The sequence below is a fragment of the Hypanus sabinus genome, chromosome 3 (assembly GCF_030144855.1).
Source record: "Hypanus sabinus isolate sHypSab1 chromosome 3, sHypSab1.hap1, whole genome shotgun sequence".
Classification (NCBI taxonomy): domain Eukaryota; kingdom Metazoa; phylum Chordata; class Chondrichthyes; order Myliobatiformes; family Dasyatidae; genus Hypanus; species Hypanus sabinus.
The window spans coordinates 167,451,921-167,469,045 of NC_082708.1; the positions used below are offsets into that span (position 1 = coordinate 167,451,921).

Below are 17,125 nucleotides of genomic sequence, written 5' to 3' on the forward strand. Positions count from 1 at the left end.
CTCTACCTTCATCAACGTGTTTAGTCACATCCTCAAAAAATTCAATCAGGCTCGTAAGGCACAACCTGCCTTTGACAAAGCCATGCTGACTATTCCTAATCATATTATGCCTCTGCAAATGTTTATAAATCCTGCCTTTCAGGATCCTTTCATCAACTTACCAATTACTATAGTAAGACTCACTGGTCTATCATTTCCTGGGCTCTCTCCACTCCCTTTCTTGAATAAGTGAACAACATCTGCAACCCTCCAATCCTCCGGGACCTCTCCTGTCCCCATTGATGATGCAAAGATCATTGTTAGAGGCTCAGCAATCCCTCCTTCACCTCCCACAGTAGCCTGGGGTACACCTTGTCTGGTCCCGGTGACTTATCCAACTTGATGCTTTCCAAAAGCTCCAACACATCCTCTTTCTTAACATCTACACGCTCAAGCTTTTCAGTCTGCTGCGAGTTATCCCTACAATCGCCAAGATCCTTTTCTGTAGTGAATACTGAAGCAAAGTATACATTAAGAACCTCTGCTATCTCCTCCGGTTCCATACACACTTTTCCACTGTTACACTTGATTGGTCCTATTCTCTCATGTGTTGTCCTCTTGCTCTTAACGTACTTATAGAATGTCTTGGGGTTTTCCTTAATCCTGCTTGCCAAGGCCTTTTCATGGCTCCTTCTGGCTCTCCTAGTTTCATTCTTAAGCTCCTTCCTGCTAGCCTTGTAGTCTTCTAGATCTCTATCACTCCCTAGTTTTTGAACCTTTTGCAAGCTTTTCTTTTCTTCTTGACTAGATTTTTAACAGCCTTTATAAATCACAGTTCCTGTACCTTACCATCCTTTCCTTGTCTCACTGGAATGTACCTATGCAGAATGCCATGCAAATATTCCCTGAACTTTTGCCACATTTCTGCTGTATATTTCCCTGAGAACATCTGTTCCCAATTTATGCTTCCAAGTTCCTGCCTGATAGCTTCATATTTCCCCTTACTCCAATTAAATACTTTCCTAACTTGTCTGTTCCTATCCCTCTCCAATGCTATGGTAAAGGAGATAGAATTGTGATCACTATCTCCAAAATGCTCTCCCACTGAGAGACCTGACACCTGACCAGATTCATTTCCCAATACCAGTTCAAGTACAGCCTCTCCTCTTAAAGGCTTATCTACATATTGTGTCAGGAAACCTTCCTGAACACATCTAACAAACTCCACCCCATCTAAACCCCTTGCTCTAGGGAGATGCCAATCGCTACTTGGGAAATTAAGATCTCCCACCACGACAACCCTGTTATTATTACACCTTTGCAGAATCTGTCTCCCTATCTACTCCTTGATGTCCGTTTCTATTGGGTGGTCTATAAAAAACACCCACTAGAGTTAATGACCCCTTCCTGTTCCTAACTTCTACCCACAGAGACTCAGTAGACAATCCCTCCATGACTTCCTCCTTTTCTGCAGCCGTGGCATTATCTCTGATCAGCAGTGCCACGTCCCCACCTCTTTTGCCTCCCTCCCTATCCTTTCTGAAACATCTAAAGCCTGGCACTCGAAGTAACCATTCCTGACCCTGAGCCATCCAAGTCTCTCTAATGGCCACAGCATCATAGCTCCAAGTACTGATACACATTCTAAGCTCATCTGCTTTGTTCATGATACTCCTTGCATTAAAATAGACACATCTCAAACCAACGGTCTGAGTGTACCCCTTCTCTATCATCTGCCTATCCTCCCTCGCGCACTCTCTACAAGCTTTCTCTATTTGTGAGCCAACCACCCCCTCCTCTGTCTTTTCATTTCGGTCCCCACCCCCCCAGCAATTCTAGTTTAAACTCTCCCAAATAGCCTTAGCAAACCTCCCTGCCAGGATCTTGGTCCCCCTCAGATTCAAGTGCAACCTGTCCTTTTCATACAGGTCACGCCTGCCCCAAAAGAGGTCCCAGTGATCTAGAAATGTGAATCCATGCCCCCTGCTCCAATCCCTCAGCCACGCATTTATCTTCTGTCTCACTCTATTCCTACACTCAGTCGCGTGGCACAGGCAGTAATCCCAGGATTACTACCTTTGAGGTCATGCTTCTCAACTTCTTTCCTAACTCCCTGTAGTCTCTTTTCAGGACCTCCCCCCTTTTCCTACCTGTGTCATTGGTACCAATATGTACCACAACCTCCGGCTGTTCACCTTCCCACTTTAGGATATTGTGGACGCGATCAGAAACATCCTGTACCCTGACACCTAGGAGGCAAACTACTATCTGTATTTCTTTCCTGCGTCCACAGAATTGCCTGTCTGACCTGCTAACTATAGTCCCCTACCTCTGCTGCCTCCTTCCCCCCCCCCCCAATAGTACACAAACAGGAGTACTTATTGTTCAGGGGGACAGCCACAGGGGTACTCTCTAGTATCTGATTCTTGCCCTTCCCTCTCCTGTTATCCACAACTGTCTCCTGAGACCCAGTGTGACTACTTGCCTATAGCTCCTCTCTATCACCTCCTCATTTTCCCTGACCAGATGAAGGTCATTGAGCTGCATCTCCAGTTCCCTATCCCAGTCCCTAAGGCTCTGCAGGTCGACGCACCTGGTGCAGACCTGGCTGTCTGGGAGGCTGGGAGTCTCCCAGACATCCCACATCTGACACCCAGTACAGAACATCAGCCTCACAGAAATACTTCCTATTCTTCACAAGTAACTTACCTCACCTTGATCTGTTATCGCCGAAGCCCTGTTGAGCCAAAGCCCAACTACTCAGACTCCCTCTACTCTGTAAAGCTGTCTTCCTTTTAAATCCTTCCTGCTGCTCTAACTCGCTGATGTCCGCGTGTTTGTGCAGTCGTGCCACGATTTCTTGAATACGCTTGATTATACATTTAACATCAATTAAACAGCTGAAATGGAACATTTCTGCGACACAATCCACCATCATTTGAATAGTCAATGCCTAATCAGGAAAAGTCAGCATCATTTTGTGCATGGGAGATCTGAGAAATCTTCTGGTGTTCGTCAAGGAAGTAAATAAGAAGATAGAATAAATATAGAAATGTTGTATGATAGTGTATGTTGTCTCTATGGACTTTACTAAGGTCTTTGACAAGGTCTTGCATTGGAGGTTGATCTGGAAGGTTAAGTCACATGCGATTGGTGGGGGGAGGGGTGGAGAGAGGTGGATTCAGGTTTGATTTGATGGTAGGGAGCAGAGGGTGATGGTTGAAGGTTGATTCTCCGACTTAAAGCCTGTGACTCATGGGGTTCCCCGGGGGCAGTGTTGGAGCCTCTGTTATGCATTATTTATGTAAGTAATTTGGAAATTAATGTACGTGGCACAATCAGCAAGTTCGTTGATATTAAATTAGGGGGTCTTGTTGGCAGTGAAACAGGTAAAGAATTGTAAAGAAATCTTGGTCAATTAAGGAAGTGGGCTAAGGAATAATGTTGCAGTTATGAAAGTTGCTGTGACTACACTTGAAGTACTGTGTAGCTTTGGTCACCCAGTTATAAGAAAGACATTGTCAAGCTGCAGAGGGGCAAAGGAGGTTTTTGAGAATGTTGTTTCGACTAGAGGGTCTGAAATATAGCAGAAGGTTGGCTTCAACGGATTTTTATTTCCTGAAGCTTAGGAGAATGTGGGGTGACCTCATATAAGTTTATAACATCATGAGGGATATGGATAAGGTGGGTGGTCATTGTCTTTTCCCCAGGGTTGGGGGAGGGAGGGATACAAAATTAGAGGGCAGGTACAAGAGGAGAGAGATTTAAGAGACCAGAGAAGTAACCTCTTTATACAGAGAGTATTGAGTACCTGTAAGAAGCTGCCAGAGGAAATGGTCAAAGTGGTTTAACTGCAGCATTTGAGTGGTACTTGGATAAGTACATGGTGGGAAGGGGCTCGGGGGGGGTGGGGTTGTGGGCTGAGTGTGGGCATCTGGGACTAACAAGGAGGATGCTGTGGTCGGCATGGACCCCAGTTGCATTGAAGGGCCTATTTTTGTACAGTATTACTCTATTTCAGGAAGTTACTTGGTAGTAGTAATCTTACCAAACGAATTCTGAGATACAATGAGGGTGGTCCATGTCGGATGCAAAGAAACATAAAGTAACTTAATCGATCTCATTTTCACCAACAAACCTGGTACATAAGTGATGGTTGCAATCCCTTCAAAAGATGAAGTCATCACTGGGGAATTTCCTTCATCATACTTGTAGCAGAAGCACTTGATAGGGCACATTAATAACAGATCTAGCAGTCCATAACAGGACACACTGCTAGGCTATTGGGAGTAGAACATTACACATTTACCATGGGCGCCAGTTACATAGGGCTTAGCAAGGTGGTATTACCACTTGGCATAGTCTGAAGTTCGGAGTTCAATTCTGACCCCGTCTGTAAGAAGCCTGTATGTTCTCACTATGAACTGCATGGGTGTCCTCTGGGTGTTCCGGTTTCCTCTGACAGTCCTAAGACGTATCGGTCAGTAGGTTAATTGGTCATTGTAAATTGTCCTGTGATTAGTTTGGTGTTAAATTTGGTGGGTTGCTTGGTGGTGCAGCTCATTGAGCCTGATCTGTGATGCATCTTTAAATAAATAAATAAAATCCGCTTGAGCATTTCTATTATTTGCATTGCTGTCTATTGTTTGAAGAATATGGACCTAATCATAGATGTAGCTTGATGTACACACACATAAAAATGTCTACAAGCAGCCAGAAATAATCAAAAGATGAAATTTATACAAAGACTTTTTTCCCCATTGGCTACAGAATAGTTATTATGATTGTTTATCAGCACATGTATGGAATCCTAATCCATCTCTCATCATGGTAACTTACAGCTCATGAGACAATAAATGAGAAATGCATGAGGAAGTTCAAATCCTACTCCAGAGGCATGAGTGGAAAAGTCACCTTTCAGAGGAGTCACTGAAAGGAAGCAGCACCCATGTTTAACGATCAAATTTCCTTTGTATACTAGCCAATATGTATCCTTCAACAAAACCTGCATGCTCAAGATCTCACTGCAGTTCTTGTAGCTTAACGTATTCAAATTGTTTGCCATGTTTCTTACATTAGAGTGGTTATTTGTCAAGCATTTTCCAGATATACCTCAAGGATAAAGTAAATTTATTATCTTATATATCAGTACCCTGAGATTCATTGTCTCGTCTGGCAATGTACAAAAGACAAATGGTGCCAATGCAAGAAAATAATAACAATAATAGATAATTAAATAACACTGAGAACATGAGTTGTAGAGTTCTTGAAAGTGAGTCTATAGGTTGTAGGAACAGTTCAGTGGGTGAGTGAAGATGAGTGCAGCAGCCAGAAGACAGCACCACTATTTGTAGGCTTTTTTGGGCATGAGCATAGGTGTTACCTTATCAGGTGCAATGCAGCCAGTCACGCTCTCTACTGTGCATCTATAGAAGTTAGTCAAAGTTTTAACAAGCCAAATCTGTGCAAACTTCCAACAGAGGTGCTATCGTGTTTTCTTTGTAATGGCAATTACGTGCTGCGCCCAGGAAATGATAATACCAAAGAATTTAAATTTACTTACCTCTTCACTTATCCTCCCCTAATGAGGGCTGGCTTATGGATCTCTCTTTTCTTCATCAGTCAATAATCAGCTCTTTGGTTTTCCTAACGTTGCGTGTGGTTGCTGATTGAGATACAGCTTGGAATAGGCCCTTCCTGCCGCACAGTCCAGCAACCCACGATTTATGTTCTAACACCATTCAAACAGATTTTCTAACTCCCTCCTATATACTGACTGGTTACCACTTTTGATTCAGCCAGCAGTGAAGTCATCAGCAAATTTGAATATGGCATTGGAGCTGTACTTAGCTTCACAGTCATAGCATAAAGCAATTAGAGCAGGTAGCTAAGCACACAGCCTTGTGGTTCAAGGTTCGAAGCAATTTTATTATCAAAGTAAATATACAACCATCAGATTCATTTTCTTGTGTGCATACACAGTAAATCCGAGAAGCACAATAGAATCAATTAAATACCACACCAAACTGTGTTCCTATGATCATGGAGGAGATGTTATTGGCAATTCTAACTGATTGGAGTCTGCGAGAGAGGAAATCAAGGATCCAGTTTCACAAGGAGATATCGAAGCCTAGGTCTTGGAAATTTTTGCTAGCATTGACCAGTTCTGTTCCTCATTCAACACTAGCTGCTCATCCTGCTTCAGTATTTTCGTGTTCTATTCAGCTGGCAACGTTACCTGGCACAATACTCATCCCCCAAACTACTTTCACTTGAATTGTATGCTTCACCTCACGTTATAGTAACACATAATCGGACGTTCCCGCCATCAGCCCTCAGCGACTTGCAGCCACGTGCTGTCGCAGCAAGCAACTTCTGCGCATGCGATTTCACGGTGGAGAGGGCGGACAGTAACTGCCGGCCGAGCGAATGCGCATGCGTTGTGGCGCCAGCGCACGGCAAGGGACGATAGGGACTGCGGACGAGAAAGGGAAGGGCAGCGCGTATGGGCGCGCATGCGTTTTGAGAACCATGTGAGTAGGGTACGAAGGTGTGGTCTCCGAGGGATAGAGGAAGGTGTCGTTGGTCACCGGCATTCGGGCCTCATGGTCAAATAGCGTCACTGCTACAAATTGTAGTCCGGATTTATTCTGTAGGAACAGGGTGCAAGTAAACTCGGTTTAGGAAGGGTAAGTCTGGGCTTCTGCCGGTCTGTGTATGTAAGCGATATGCGGTAATCGTCTCTTATTCTAAACTCCGGCAAGTACAGGCCCAGAGCCATCAAACTCTTCATATGTTAATCCTTTCATTTCTGGGATTATTCTCATGAACCTCCTCTGGATTCTTTCCAATGCCCACACGTCTTAGATAAGGGCCCCAATACTTCTAGTGCGGTCATATGTCATACAAAGCCTCAGCATAACATCCTTGCTTTTGTATTCTACTCCTTTCCGTTAATGCTAATATTGCATTTATTTTCCAACCTGCACGTGGACACCCAATTTCTTTTGCACCTCTGATTTCTGAATTTTGATGCCCATTTATTTCCCTGACAATTAGAGCTACATGTCTTATTCCCCCTTCCAGAATGGCTCTCTGAACCACAGTAGTAATCTTTCGTACAACCCATAGATAAGCAACATTCTCAGATCCAGACAAACTCAAAAGGGCTGAAGCTGCTTCAACGTTACCTCTTGGATACTCCTATCAGCCTCACCCATTGGCGCACCCTTTGTTCTGGCCACAAACCAGATTTTAAGTAATTAATCTAATGGGTGTGACTGCCTCCTCAAATTGTGTCCATATGTGACTCTCCTCCCTGTTAATCATAGTGGTTGAAGCTCAGATTCCAGGTCATCAACTTTGAGCTTGCGTTTTGTTACATTTGTACAGAATGTTTGTGAAGCTACACTTGCAATACTCTGCATCATTATGTCCCCTTACCTAACAAAGGATATGTAGGAGTTTAAAAGAGATTCACCAGGGTAATTCCTGGGGAATGAGAGTTGTACCAAGAATGGCCATACAGTTTGGGTCTGTATTCCTTGGAGTTTAGAAGGATGACTATACTCAAACATGTAAGATCTGAGGAGCTTAACAGTGCAGATGTTGAGATGTTTTCACCAGTGGAAAGTCACAAGGAAGATGGCATAGCTACAAAATAAGGGGCCAATCTTTTAAAACTAATGTGCATATCTTTGGAATTCTCTGCCTTGAGGGTGCTGGAGGCAAGATCATTAAATATATGTAAGAAGGAGACAGGTAAATATTGTAAAGTTCAGGGAATTGAGGGCTATGGGGAACTGGCAGAGAAGAGGAATGGGAACCAGCATACATCAACAATGGTAATGAATGGTGGGAAAGGCTTGCGGGACCTGATGGGCTACTCTTGCTCTTATGTTCTCATGTTCTTGTATTCTCGGACTGCGTGTTGAGGAATCAGTAGTGAAACAAGCTGTTTCATTTCACCCTTGACCTATGACCTCTAGTTCTGCTCTACCCAACCTCAGTGGAAACGCCTGCTTACATGTACCCCATCTGTAACCCTCATGATTTTGTATACTCTTATCAAATCTCCTCTCATTCTCCAATGCTCCAGGGAAACAATCCTAACCTATTCGGTCTTTCCTTATAACTCAGGCCCTCGAGTTCCAGCAGCATCCTTGTAAATTTTCTAGGTACTCTTTGAATTATATTGATATCTTTCCTTTAGGTAGGTGACCAGAACTTTATTCAGTGCTCCAAATTAGGCTTTGCTAACTTCTTGGGCAGCTTCCACATAACAACCCAACTCCTGTACTCAGTACTCTGGATCATGAAGGCCAGTGTTTAAAGGAATTATAGATCTGTATTTCCAGATCCACTTTGTTCTACTGCACTCTTCAGTGCACTACTGTTCACTGTGTAAGTCCTACCCTGGTTTGTTCTCTCAAAGTGCCCAGGGGATTTCTGCACTCAGAGGGTGGTACTGGTGTGGAATCAGTTGCCAGCGGAGTGATGGATATGAGTTTGATTGGAGCATTAAAGCAAAGTTTGTTTAAGTACTTGGATGGGAGGGGTCTGGAGAGCTATAGTGCAGGTATGGGTTGATGAGTCTAAGCAGAATAACTGTTCGGCATGGACTAGATGGGTGTTACTATGCTATAGTACTCTGACTCTAACGTGCATTAATCATGATATGGCAATTAAAGATCTTTTATAGCTGTGATCATAATAATTCAATCTGAATAAAGTAAAAAATATATGGCATGTGCTAGCTATGGTAAATTGGGAAACTCCATTAAAGGATACCACTATGAGAGATCATGAAGAGAAGCACAATGGTCTAGTGAGTCTGTGCTGGCAATCATATACCTATTTACAGCAATACTATATATTTTCCCAAATTCCCACCAACTCTCCCGGATTCTGCCACTTATCTAACAGTGGGGCAACTTACATTGGTCAATTAACGTACAGTCGGCCCTCCTTATCCATGAATTCCGCATCCGCGAATTCAACGAACCGTGAATTGCGAAAATCTGGAAGTGCTCTTCCAGCACTTGTTGTTCAAGCATGTACAGACTTCTTGTCATTATTCCCTAAGCAATGCAGTATAACAACTATTTTACATAGCATTTACATTGTATTATAAGTAATGTAGAGATGATTTAAAGTATATGGGATGATGTGCGTGGATCGGGATTTTCTTTTACTAAGTTAGTCAGAACAGGTACATCCAGTATTATTTAGTGTCAGTCAAACATTTATATTTGTATATAGTATATATTTTACCTTTCTATGCATATAAAACACTTTAGAACGTATGTTTCAGTGCTGGGCTTGGGAAATTCCCAGGTTGGATCTAGTGACAGATCACTATTGAGGGCGCTCTCTACCATGCCGGGTTGATGTGGAGAATCAAAAACCCAAAACCCAATAATTAAACCACTGCGTTGCTTAGTAATAATTGTAGCTTTCATCGGGGCACAGCTTTTCTCACTTTATCCTTTAAAATTGTTCCGATCATTGACTGACATAGCCTAATGCTTTTCCAATGACCGATGGCGTTTCACCTCTTTCCGATTGCTTTATTTCCACTTTATTTTCAATCATTATTGTGAATATTTTCGTGAACAGAAACACGGCGGATTCAGAACTCTGCCGCTGGGTCCTAATGTCCACAACACTGAAACAGGTTAAAAAAGGTCTTGGATTCTGCTGGGTCCTAAGGTCCACTGCATTGAGACAGGTTGAATAAGAAATTTGAGTATCCGTGAATTTTGGTATCCACGAGGGTCCCGGAACCAATCCCTCGTGGATAAGGAGGGCCGACTGTACTAAACTGCATGTTTAGTATGCGGGAGGAAACAGGACATTCAGACTCCATTCTGGTAGCAGAGGACATTAGGATAGAATGTGGGCTACTTGATCTGTGAGACAGCATCACAAATAGCTGTTCCATTAGGCTGTAGTGAATTGAGCGTTGACTACACTGGACAAGAAAGGTTATACTTCCTGAATACCTTTGGGTTTATCTGATGGATTTTGGTTTGATCATGAAAACCACCATGAAATTTGCCTCTCGCACACCATTTAAAAAAAAAATCACCTATATTTGTTAATTCTATTCATAATTCAAGTCAGATTAACTGATGCCAAAACAAAGTAAGGCATTTTTGTTGGTCCACAAATCAAAACAGGTGCATGAATGACAGACAATTTGCAGAACTTCTAGGGGAACTGGAGAAAATCACATGGAAGGTATTCAAGGATGTTTTGAAAATTTTCTTGGGTATTTTAGGCCTGTAAGTTTGACATCAGTGGTGGGTAAGTTAATGGAAAGTATTCTTGGAGATGGTGTATATAATTATTTGGATAGACAGGGTCTGATAGGAACAGTCAACATGGGTTTGTGCATGGAAGGTCACGTTTGACAAATCTTATTGAATTTTTTGAAGGGGTTACTAGGAAAGTTGGTGAGCGTAATGCAGTGGATGTTGTCTTAATGGACTTCAGTAAGGGCTTCGACAAGGTTCCGCACAGAAGGTTAGTTAGGAAGGTTCAATCTTTAGGTGTTAATATTGAAGTAGTAAAATGGATTCAACAGTGACTGGATGGGAGATGCCAGAGAGTAGTGGTGGATAACTGTTTGTCAGATTGGAGGCCGGTAACTAGTGGTGTGCCTCAGGGATCTGTACTGGGTCCAATGTTGTTTGTCATATACATTAATGATCTGGATGATGGGGTGGTAAATTGGATTAGTAAGTATGCAGATGATACTAAGATAGGTGACGTTGTGGATAATGAAGTTGGTTTTCAAAGCTTGCAGAGAGATTTAAGCCAGTTAGAAGAGTGGGCTGAAAGATGGCAGATGGAGTTTAATGCTGATAAGTGTGAGGTGCTACATTTTGGTAGGACTAATCAAAATAGGACATACATGGTAAATGGTAGGGCATTGAAGAATGATCTAGGAATAATGGTGCATAATTCCCTGAAGGTGGAATCTCATGTGGATAGGGTGGTGAAGAAAGCTTTTGGTATGCTGGCCTTTATAAATCAGAGCTTTGAGTATAGGAGTTGAGATGTGATGTTAAAATTGTACAAGGCATTGCTGAGGCCAAATTTGGAGTGTTGTGTACAGTTCTGGTCACCGAATTATAGGAAAGATGTCAACAAAATAGAGTATAGAGAAGATTTACTAGAGTGTTACCTGGGTTTCAGCATTAAGTTACAGAGAAAGGTTGAACAAATTAGGTCTTTATTCTTTGGAGCATAGAAGGTTGAGGGGAGACTTGATAGAGGTATTTAAAATTATGAGAGGGATAGATAGAGTTGACGTGGATAGGCTTTTTCCATTGAGAGTAGGGGAGATTCAAGCAGTACATGAGTTGAGAGTTGGGGGGCAAAAGTTTAGGGGTAACATGAGGGGGAATTTCTTTACTCAGTGGTACCGGGGTGGAACGAGCTTCCAGTAGAAGTGGTAGAGGCAGGTTCGGTATTGTCATTTAAAGTAAAATTGGATAGGTATATGGACAGGAATGGAATGGAGGGTTTTGGGTTGAGTGCAGGTAGGTGGGACTAGTAAGCATTCGGCATAAGCTAGAATGACCGAGATGGCTGTTTCTGTGTTGTAATTTATATATTATATGGTTATATCAATGAATAAAATCTCCATTGATTTCACTTCACAGAAAGAAAATGTCCATGGTTGACATTCTATCCCCAGGGCAGTGTGGAGGGCCATCAGTCTATAACTGCTTCATTAATGACCAACCTTTCTTCACAAAGTCGAAAGTGGAGTGTTCGTTGTTGATAGTTCACTGTTCTCATCCTCTTACCAGTCATCAGCAAGTGCACGTAGCAGAGCTGGGCAACATTCAAGATGGTCTAATAAGTGGTCAGATAATGGTCAAAGATAGACTCCAACATGAGAAAATCTAACTAGCTACCCTTAACATACAATTAGATTAACTTTGCTGATTTGCCCATTGTTAACAGCTTGAAGCAAGCTATTTACTGGAAACTCACCTGGACTAGCCACAATACTGTGACTGCAAGAGCAGGTCAGATGGTGGGTGATTTGTGGTAAAAGTGCACTTCCTGACAGGTAAAAGCATGGTCATCATCTACAAGATGCAAGTCAGGAATGCAATGGAAAGCTCTTAATTTGCCTCGATATGTGCAATGCAGTAGTTTGCCCAGGCTACTTCACCAATATCTGTGAAAGGCTTTTGACAAGGTCCTGCATGCGAGGCTGGTCAAGAAGGTTCAGTTTGAGTAGTAAATTAGATGAGGCATTGACTTTGTGGGAGAAGCCAGAGGTGGCAGTAGAGGGTTGCCTCTCTGATTGGAGGCCTGTGACTAGTGTTGTGCCACAGGGGTTGGTGCTGGGTCCATTGTTGTTTGTCATCTATATCCATGATCTGGATGTTAATGTGGTTAACTGGATTAGCAAATTTGTGGATGTCACCACTTTTGGGGGTGTAGTGGACAGTGAGGAAGGCTGTCATGGCTTGCAGAGAGACATGCATCAGCTGGAAAAATGGGCTGAAAATGGCATTTGATGCAGACAAGTGTGAGGATTTGAATTTCCACAGGGCCAACTAGGGTAGGTCTTATACAGCGAATGGTAGGGCACTAAGGAGTGCTGCAGAGCAAAGGGTTCTGGGAATACAAGTCCATAATTCTTTGAAAGTGACATCATAGGTAGATAAGGTCATAAAGAAAGCTTTTGGCATATTGGCTTTCATAAGTTTGTGTATTGAGTACAGGAGATGGGAAATTGTATAAGGCATTGATGAAGCCTAATTTGGAGTATTGTGTGTAGTTTTGGTCACCCACCTACAAGAAGGAAGTAAACAAGGTTGAGAGAGTATAGAGAAAATTTGCAAGGATGTTGCTGGGTCTGGAGGACCTGAGTTATAAGGAAAGATTGAATAGGTTAAGACTGCATTATTCAAAACATAGAAGATTGAGAGGAGATTTGATGAAGGTTTACAAATTATAAGGGGTATAGATAGGTTAATGCAAGTAGGCTTTTTCCACTGAGGTTGGGTTAGACTACAACTGGACATCATAGGTTAAAAGTGAAAGGTGAGAAGTGTAAGGGAAACATGATGAAAACTTTTTCACTCAGAAGGTTGTGAGTGTGGAATGAGTATGCAACAAGAGGTGCATCTAAGCTCGATTGAAATGTTTTAGAGAATTTAGGATGGGTATGTGGATAGTAAGAATATGGAGGGCTATAGTATCAGTGTTGGGAGTAGGCAATCTAAATGGTTTCAGTATAGACTAGATGGGCTGAAGGGCCTCTGCACTGTACTTCCCTCTGACTCTATGACTCTAGCTCTCAAATTCACAACAGCAATCTACTATCTTTGAAAAAGACAAGGACAGCAGGTGCATAGAGATACCACCAAGTCATCTGTCAGCCTGATGTGGAAATGTATCCCTGTTGTTTCACGGTTGCTTGGTGTGGGATTTCCATTATTAGGACTGCAATGGTTCATTATCAAGTTTTCACAGACATTCAGCAAAGTTTAAAGTAAATTTATTATCAAAGTACATATATGTCATCGTATACTACCCTGAGATTCATTTTCTGGTAGGCATTCACTGTTGAACAAAGAAATACAATAGAATTAAAGAAAAACTACACACACAGTCTGACAAAAAACTAATGTGCAAAAAAGACGTGCAAATATAAAAAAAACTAAATAATATTGAGAACATGATTTGTAGAGCCTATGAAAGTGAGTCTGTAGATTGTAGAATTACTTCAGTGTCAAGGTGAATGAAGTTATTCATGCTGATTCAGGTGCCTGATAGTTGAAGGGTAATAGCTGTTGGTGAATCCAGTGGTGTGGGACCTAAGGCTGCTGTATCGACTTTGCCACAATGCTCAGATATTGAATAAATGAGAAAGGTATTTGTATTTATTGTTTAAGATTTTAATCACAGAAGAAATTCTTTTTGTCAGAAACTGATACTTAATTGTGTTCCTTTAATGTTGTGAATTTTTTTAACCATACCATTGTTGTTATTAGGGAAATTCTGTGATATTTGAAGCTAAGAACTGAAGAAAATCATTTGAATTTTATTTTTCAGATTATCTTCATGACATGGCTCTCTGTGTTTTTTGTAACAACTGTTTTCAACAGCCCAAAGCAAATGGTTGCAGATTTGCTCTGTCTAATTGTGGACATGTTGTCTGTGAATTATGTCTGAGAAAAGGTAGGAATGAAGTACCGTATTATCTTTTTAAAAGGTATATATGGCTTGATGGGTGAACAATTGCAATGCAGTTCTGGATACTGAAAGTTTAATCTGTGTTTTAAGACAATAGACCATAAGACATAGAAGCAGAATTAAGCCATTCAGCCCATTGCTTCTTCCCTGCCATTCAGTCATGGCTGATTTATTATTCCTTTCAACCCCGTTCTCCTATCTACTCTCCGCAAACATTGACACCCTGACTCGTGAGATAGTGAGTCAACCATAAGAGCTTAAGACCATAAGATATAGGAGCAGAATTAAGCTATTCAGCTTATTGAGTGTGTTTAGCCATTCCATCACGGCTGATTTATTATCCCTCTCTACCCCATTCACCTGCTTTCTCTCCAAAATCTTTGACAGCCTTACTAATCAAGAACCTTTCAACATCCGCTTTAAATATACTCAATATCTTGACCTCCACATCTGTCTCTGGCAATGAATTCCACAGATTCACCACCCTCTGGCTAAAGAAATCCCTGTTTATCTCTGTTCTAATGAGATGTCATTGTATTCTGAGGCTGTGCCCTCTGGTTCTAGGCTCACCTAATAAAGGGAGCCTCCTCTCCATATCCACTCTGTCTAGCTCTTTCAATATTTAGTAGGTTTCAGTGAGATCATCCTCATTTTTCTGAACTCCAGCGAGTACAAGCCTAGAGCCATCAAACGCTCCGAGTATGTTAACCCTTTCATTCCTGGAATCATTCTTGAGAACCTCTTTTGGACCCTCTTTAATGCTAGCAAGTCTTCTCTTAAGTAACAGGCCCAAAACTGCTCACAATTCTCCAAGTACAGTCTGACCGATGCCTTATAATGCCTCAGCATTACACCCTTGCTCTTAAATTAATACACCTTATCCTCGTTATTATGCAGGGGCATATGTTCCTCGTAGCCGACACGTAATGTGAATAATTATTTAAATGGAGAAAATAGGGATGCGATCCAGAGGGCTTCCTAAATATGTTTTATCTGTAATTTATTCATATTTTCATAAAAATACAACACAAAAGCAGTACCACAAGGCAACATTTGTATTATATTTCATCAATTTAATGGAATATTCAATGTAATAAATTATAGAAAGTTAACATACTAGGGTGTACAGTGCTCACCAACAGTGGCAGGTGTGTTCGCTACAGGAGATGAGTGGTTGTTGTGGTGTCGGGCAGCTTTACATGGATAAGGTGGATGGTCGTGGTTGTCAGGATCATATCAAGCACAGCAAGGGGTGAAGGAAGACTCACAGAACTCTAAGAACTGACGGCAGCAGGAGATAACACCGGTTTGAAGAAAGTGGTGAGGGTTGTTTGCTTGGCAGCATTTTGTTTTTCAGCATAAATTTGCTTGTAGGGAAGAAGGGTTGATAGCAGGGAACGACTGAAATGCTGGCTCTGTTCTAAACTTGGGTCCATGTCCACCGCCATTTGTGCCAAATGTTCCAACTTCCACCATTCCCTCACCATTGGTAACCTCCTGGGAATTTCAAAATCATCTGTTGCTTGCAGCATCTGAGAGAGAGTTTGCCGTAAAAAAAAAAAAAATACGCCTTGAATGTGGATCACACCTTGGTTGAGCGGTTGAATCACAGATGTTGTGTTAGGCAGTGGGAAAAGCATTGTTATATTATGATGAATGTCCAAATGTTTAGGATGGGCTAGTGTGTTGTCAAGCAGCAAAAGAACTTTAAAAGGCAAGATTCTGTTCCGGGCAGTAGCGTCCCAGAGCTGTGTTACTTTCACCTGATGCCACACTGTTTATAATTTCCAACTTTTTTTCAAGTGTGAAAGCAGTTCTCTGCTGCTTGGCTGATGGCCCAGGACATGACATCGAATGTTTAGGAGGTATAGTTAAATATTTCAAGCATAAAATCACTGCACTGTAGGTAAAACCAACAAAAGTTTAAGAGCACAAGATCGCACATCCACACCTTGCCAAAACCAATGCGAGACTGGCGGGAGTTAGACTGTGAGGCGTGTGCATGTGACTTGTATTGGCGGGAAAGCAGTGCTCCTCGCATAACTCTGAGTTTCAGACTCCTATAAGGAGACGTTGTTAGAAATAGGTTTCTCGCATAACTGAATCCGCATAGTATGAAGAAGCATATAACGAGGATACGGTGTCGTCCTCTTGAAATGAATGCTGACATTGCATTTGCCTTCCTTACTACTGACTCAACCTGCAAGTTAACCTTTACAGAATCTTGCACAAGGACTTCTAAGTCCCTTTACAGTTATAATACTTGAATTTTCTCCTGGCTTAGAAAATAATCTACATCTTTTTCCTTCTACCAAAGTGCATTACCATGCACTTTCCTCCACTATATTCCATCTGCAGCGTCTTTGCCCATTCTCACAATCCATCTAAGTCCTTCTGCAGACTCTTTGCTTCCAAAACATGAGGCTGCTTAACAAGATAAAATCCTCTGGTGTTACAGGAAAGATACTGGCATGGATAGTGGAATGGCTGACAGGCAAGAGACAGCAAGTGGGAATGAAAGAAGCCTTTTCTGGTTGGTTGCCTTTGACTAGTGGTGTTCCTCAGGGGTCAGTATTGGGACCACTGCTTTTCATATGGTTTGTTTAGGTATTGAAATTGATGGCTTTGTGGCAAAGTTTGCTGACGATACAACCATTGTTGGTAGAATCTCAGGTGGTGACGAGAGGGCGTACAAGAGTGAGATATGCCAACTAATGGAATGGTGCTGCAGTAATAACTTGGCACACAATGTCAGTAAGACGAAAGAGCTGATTGTGCACTTCAGGAAGGGTAAGACGAAGGAGCACATACCAATCTACAGTTCTACAATTCACCACCAGGGGCAAGACATGTTAAGTGCCGGGGTTAGGACTGAGCTTAAGTTACCACTCAATGCACTTTAGTAAACTATTTAAGA

The 17,125-nt window shown here is 42.0% G+C and overlaps 1 protein-coding gene across 1 annotated transcript in view; it reads left to right on the plus strand.

Annotated features, from left to right (window-relative positions):
* Nucleotides 1–6,524: 6,524 nt before the first annotated feature.
* LOC132390874 (probable E3 SUMO-protein ligase RNF212) overlaps nt 6,525–17,125 on the plus strand; it is a 104,083-nt gene continuing 93,482 nt past the window's right edge. The window contains exons 1-2 of the mRNA XM_059963416.1: nt 6,525–6,668; nt 14,068–14,193. Of these exons, the coding sequence (XP_059819399.1) occupies nt 14,082–14,193 (112 nt within the window). The 5' untranslated portion in view covers nt 6,525–6,668; nt 14,068–14,081. The remainder of the gene's footprint in view (nt 6,669–14,067; nt 14,194–17,125) is intronic.